This window comes from Rutidosis leptorrhynchoides, chromosome 1, assembly GCF_046630445.1.
Source record: "Rutidosis leptorrhynchoides isolate AG116_Rl617_1_P2 chromosome 1, CSIRO_AGI_Rlap_v1, whole genome shotgun sequence".
Lineage (NCBI taxonomy): Eukaryota > Viridiplantae > Streptophyta > Magnoliopsida > Asterales > Asteraceae > Rutidosis > Rutidosis leptorrhynchoides.
Genome location: NC_092333.1, coordinates 663,672,037 through 663,677,735, shown reverse-complemented (window position 1 = coordinate 663,677,735; position 5,699 = coordinate 663,672,037). Strand labels below are relative to the sequence as shown.

The 5,699-nt window shown below is 34.2% G+C and overlaps 1 protein-coding gene across 2 annotated transcripts; it reads left to right on the top strand.

Annotated features, from left to right (window-relative positions):
- The first annotated feature begins 431 nt into the window (after positions 1–431).
- LOC139885882 (probable WRKY transcription factor 2) lies at positions 432–5,403 on the top strand. Of its 2 annotated transcripts, none has more exons than XM_071869638.1 (6): positions 432–598; positions 1,255–1,726; positions 2,257–2,475; positions 2,935–3,692; positions 4,268–4,426; positions 4,816–5,403. In XM_071869638.1, the coding sequence occupies exons 2-6, from the start codon at positions 1,274–1,276 to the stop codon at positions 5,354–5,356; spliced, it is 2,130 nt and encodes a 709-aa protein (XP_071725739.1). In that variant the 5' UTR covers positions 432–598; positions 1,255–1,273; the 3' UTR covers positions 5,357–5,403. The 2 variants fall into 2 exon arrangements, with proteins under 2 accessions (XP_071725739.1, XP_071725738.1); XM_071869637.1 differs by having other exon boundaries at positions 1,232–1,726.
- The last annotated feature ends 296 nt before the right edge of the window (positions 5,404–5,699 follow it).

Here is a 5,699-nt window from a genome sequence, read left to right as displayed (position 1 = left end):
TAAGAGAGTCGTCTATATCATTGTAACAATTTGTGATATAGTGTATTTCTCTCTTTGGGAGCCGGTGGTTTTTCTCCTGTTTTAGAGTTTCCACGTTAAATCTTGCGTTGTGTATTATTTTTATTTCTTTACTATTATTGTTGGGCTGGGTGGTGAGAATTAGTGAGACCGTAATTTTTCAACAATAATTATGTAAATCAGGTGTAATATTAGTACTGAGTATATTTTAAAAAGGAAAAGACAAAAATAATTATTTTATAAAGACTGGTAGTAGTGAAAGAAAAAGAAAAAGAAAATGAAATTTTAACTCACTGGTAGACCCTTAAAATTCCAATCATTTCGGGTCCACCCCCAACAAACCATACATTTATTTATTTATTTATTTATTTTTCTTTTTTCCTGCAATAAAGATTTGTCTTGGAAGAAAGAAAGGGGGCTGAGGTGGGAAACTCAAAAGAAAAAAATAAAATAAAATAAATTCTCATGAAATTCCGTCAAGAAATTAATTATTTATATAATCTAATGGTAAAATACTCGTTGTTGATCAAGTAATCAGAGCTCACCCCTAAACTGTCTCTGGTGTCTTGTTTGTTTTCAGGTTTGTAATCACAACCCTTGATTCATTTCCTTCATTATTTTATTGAAATTCAATTTCAATTTTACTTTCATTTCTTAATTCTTATATCCAATCCAATTGTTTGTACGAAGAAATGATAAATTTTAATTTAATTTCCATTTCGATGGTTAGATTTTCCCCTTTAATCAGATCTTCAATTTTAATGATTAAAATTTATCTAGGTCATTTATAAGTTTAATTTCTATGGTGTATGATCGCACAATTGTGAAAACGGTATGTTTGAATGACATTAATTTCAGAAATAATTTATTTTTTATATTTTCTATAATTGTGAATCTTCTAGAACACGAACTACTAGTGTGTTGTACGGTTGTACCCACTTCATTTGGATGGATGATTTGAAAAAATTATTTTCATTGTTTTACCAAAAGTGGAAATTAAATCTTTAGTTTTATTTACTGCTTTATTGTAATCATTCTGTTTTTGGTGCATAAAATGTTTATCATTATTCATTATCATTGTTTATAGTCTGAGTAATTTATATTTGCTAAAAGGTTAAAGATTCAAATATTATTAAGCTGCATTGTTACTTTATCTATTTGTGTTTTTTGTTTGGTTATAAAATGTAATTTTATTTTATAAGAAATAATACAGTAATTAGTAGCTGGTATTTTAAGGAAGGAGCTTTGAAGTTTGATGGGTGGATTTGATGATCATGTGAGAACTGATTGGATGCCACCTAGCCCTAGCCCGCGGTCTCTTTTTGCGGCAATGTTGGGTAATGATGATGTCACCGCACGTTCAGATACCGAGCCATTGAAGTATGATCAAAGTAATGATGGTGGGTTTACGTTTCCGGGACCTAATAGACAAATTGGTGCTGAAAATGGTGATGGAAATCAACGGGGGCAAATTGGTCAATTGTCGAATAGCGGTGAAAATAGCGAGAAGAATACGAGCTTGAGGGGTGGTCTTGTTGAAAGAAGGGCGGCCAGAGCTGGTCATAGTGTTCCTAGGTTGAATACTGATATAATGAAACCTGCTGATGATTTGAAAAGTCAGCAGAGCCAGTCGCCATATTTGACTATTCCGCCTGGTCTTAGCCCGACTTCGTTCCTGGATTCACCTGTTTTTCTTTCAAACTCGTTGGTAAGTTCATGAGAATCTTTTTTTCAAAATTTATACGCATACAAATTAAGGTGTTCTGAAAATGGTTATGTGATATTTAATGATTAGAAACAGATTGTTAGGTTAAAGTGCTATTTGAAAATGATTATGATTGAATAAATGAACTCAGATAGTTAGCTGAAAAGGCGGAACTTTAGATTGCGTTTGATCGTGTTAAATAGTCACTTTTGATGATGTTTAGTGCTTGGCAAATTCTGATTATTTGAACTAACAGATTTTATATTTGTTTAAGCTATTTTACAATTATTCTAATTATAATCCTAATCCTAATTAATCAGATAAAACTCTAATAAGAAGCAGGTTACTTAAACTTTGTAAACTGATATATTTGACTTGAAATAAGTACTCTTATGCACATTTATTGCATAATGAACACATGTATTTACTTTCATTGCGTTGTTCTTGTTTTTTAACTAGCCTAGACTTGATTTCACATCTATATCATGAATTAAGAATCATCTGAAAATAATCTGGTTTGGTTATTTTTATAGGCTCAACCTTCTCCTACGACTGGGAAATTTCAATTGGCTCTAAACGGGAACGGTAACGGTATCGGTAACAATAACGGTAATGGTAATGTTAATGGTAGAAGCTTGTTGATGTTATCAGATTCAGCCAATAAGAGTAAAGATAATTTGTTTGAGGAACCCAATAATGCATCGTTTGCCTTTAAACCTTTTCCAGATTCAGCTCCCTTACTTCGTCACCATGTAAGCAAAGTAACATACACCTGAAACTTATTATTATATCATGTAGAGTTGTCAAAGTTGTGGGTCATAATGAATTTGGTTAGAGGAGTTCTTTTTGGTGTATCAAAATGGCCGGGTCGGATTTAAATGACATGAAACACATTTCTTAAAGAGTTAGTATGTCGGATATGCTCACGGAAATTACACCTTTCAATAATATTTCAAATATATATGAATATTAGAAATACACTTTGGGCTTAACAACTGTTTTGTACAAGCTATTATATTTACCATTTTACCTGTTTGACCTGTTAGAAATATACATTACCTGAATGGACCTATAAGTATATGAGTCCTTTTTGAAGTAAATGAAGTAAAATTGTCACCTTTAATTTATTTATATTTATATTCAGTTTATTTCATATAAATATATCTACTATTGAATTGAATGCTGATGCTTGATCTATTCTGATCAAGTAGGTCAATCCACCCTTTATGTCTGCACAATCTTTTCAAGCTAATCAAGCTTTAGTTCAATCTGACAAAAAGTTCCCACCTCAAAAAATTGAACAAGTCCAAAATTTTTCGGATTTCACCTTAGCATCCATCGAAAACAAGAATTTCTCATTACTTAATGGGAATTTAGAGCGATCTCAACAGAATCTTGAAGTGCGACATGATAATGATGTAGATCAGAGAACAAATGGAGATATCACCAGTGCTAACGGTGCGTCGTCTGATGACGGGTATAATTGGCGTAAATACGGACAAAAACAAGTGAAAGGTAGTGAGTATCCTAGAAGCTATTACAAATGCACTCAACCAAATTGTCCTGTAAAAAAGAAAGTTGAACGGTCCCACGAGGGTCACATTACTGAGATCATTTACAAAGGGGGCCACAATCATCCGAAACTTGGTCCGAATCGGAGATCGGGAATCGGGTCTTCAGGTGAGGTAAATGAACAAGGTGGGACCGGTGTTGACGGAGGTTCGGTTTGGGGGACAGATATGCAACAAAATGGGAATGGTAGTAGTCAGTGGGTGCAGGAAAGTAATATTGAGGTGACGTCTTCAGGGATTGTTATGCAAGGGTCAAACGGTGGTCAATTTGAATCGAGTGATGCCGTGGATGGGTCCACGACGTTTACGAATGATGATGAAGAAGATGACCGTGCAACACATGGTAGTGTGTCACTTGGGTATGATAATGAAGGAGATGAAACCGAGTCAAAAAGAAGGTTTGACTATCTTTTTATATTTTATTTTTCCTTCTTAAAAATTACGATAGAGTAATTTAGGGTTAAATAGTGGACACTTGGTAGTCATTCTGGCATTGATATATCCACCAGCATTGTTTATAAATCCACAATAACTGTGCATTAATAGGTTGTCGTATGGGTTGGAACATGTTGGGTTGACTTATAAAAGGTCTTGTTTAAAATATCCACTCGTTTGTTATAAATAGTTTTATGTCTAATATGATTTACATAGATTTTATTATTTGGATTTCGATGGTTATCTAGTTCGAATAGAATGATTCATAAGGTTATATCTACTATAGTTAGAGATAAAAGCTGAGCAGCTTGACCCGTTCATATGTATAATATGTAGGTTACTAGAATAATCAGAGCTTTCTAAACAATCAACACCGGCATATGTGATTATTAGTTCATGCAACCGGAGAATGTTTTTTTACAACTTATGATAATAAGGTTCTGATTATTCAGTATTACGCGAACACCCTTTGAAGTTGCATGCCGAGTATCTTTAACTTTTGAATCTTTTTTTTTTTTTTTTTTTTTTGATATTTTAGGAAAGTTGAAGCGTATGCAGCAGATGTAAGTGGGGCCACCCGAGCCATCCGGGAACCTAGAGTTGTTGTGCAAACGACGAGTGAGGTGGATATTCTGGATGACGGTTATCGCTGGCGCAAATACGGACAGAAAGTTGTGAAAGGAAATCCGAATCCCAGGTTATCAATTGTGCTGTTTACATTTTCTAATTTCTATTATTATCTTATATCGGTTCTAGGGGTCATACATTTTTTTTATTTTTGAAAATTTTCAAATTATTGCTGTACGGGTTTTAGTTTTAACTCAAGTATTTTTCATTTGTTCCAAATATTTACCCATATATCTCTAAATCTACACTGCTTCAATATCTAATTGAAATAAATCATAAGTTTTATTCTTCTAGTAATCTGATTTAGGAAGTTATACGCATTCGAATACTCTCGGGCAGCATTTTTTAACTCTTTACCCATTTGACCCCTTGGATACGTGATATACAAAATTGACTGATTTATAGGTAAACGGGTCAAAATTGCTATCCTTTATAAAAAAAAAGTTAATTTTGTGACAGGAGCTACTATAAGTGCACAAGTACAGGCTGCTCGGTAAGGAAACATGTGGAGAGGGCTTCACATGACCTAAAATCAGTGATCACAACATATGAAGGGAAACACAACCATGAGGTCCCAGCAGCCCGCAACAGCAGTCATGTTAATAACAACAACAACATGGCTACAGCACAACAAGTTCACATGGCTGCTGAGTCCTCTCGAATGCAAAATAACATGGCTAGGTTTGAAAGGTCTCCTTATGGTTTGTCTGGTGGTCAGCAGATGGGCCCTGTTCCAACTCATGGCTACGGTTACTCAATGAGCCATCAAGGACAAGGAGGGCTAGCTCATATGGCAGCTATGGCTAACCAAGGGAAATTGTCTGTTTTTCCTAGTCATCATTATTTAAACCATCAACAACCACGCCAAATGAATGAAATGGGATTGATGGTGCCAAAAGGTGAGCCGAAGGTGGAACCCATGTCAGAGGCTGGTCTTAACTTAGTAGGCAATGGTGGTGCACCTATCTACCATCAGATGGTGAACCACCGTTTACCTTAGATGTAAAGAGGATTAATTGATGATCAAGACTTGCATTCTCATTCTCTCTCTCTAATTTTTGGGGAAGAGTAGAAATAGTTGAACTTTATATTATTATTACTACATGATTTATCTTTTTTTTTTTTTTTTTTTTTTTTTTTTTTTTGTTGTTGTTGCAAAGTTTAGGTTCAAGTACGCTTTGCGTGACTCTGAAACTACATCGGGGTGAAGGGTTACATATTTATACATCAATTTTTACATCATTAAACCAAATTTATTTGGCAGTTTTAGCCTCAAGTGCTCTGCAGTTTTGTAGTTGCTCCAATAATTAGTACGGAGGAGTATTTTTTTACAGTAATTTATT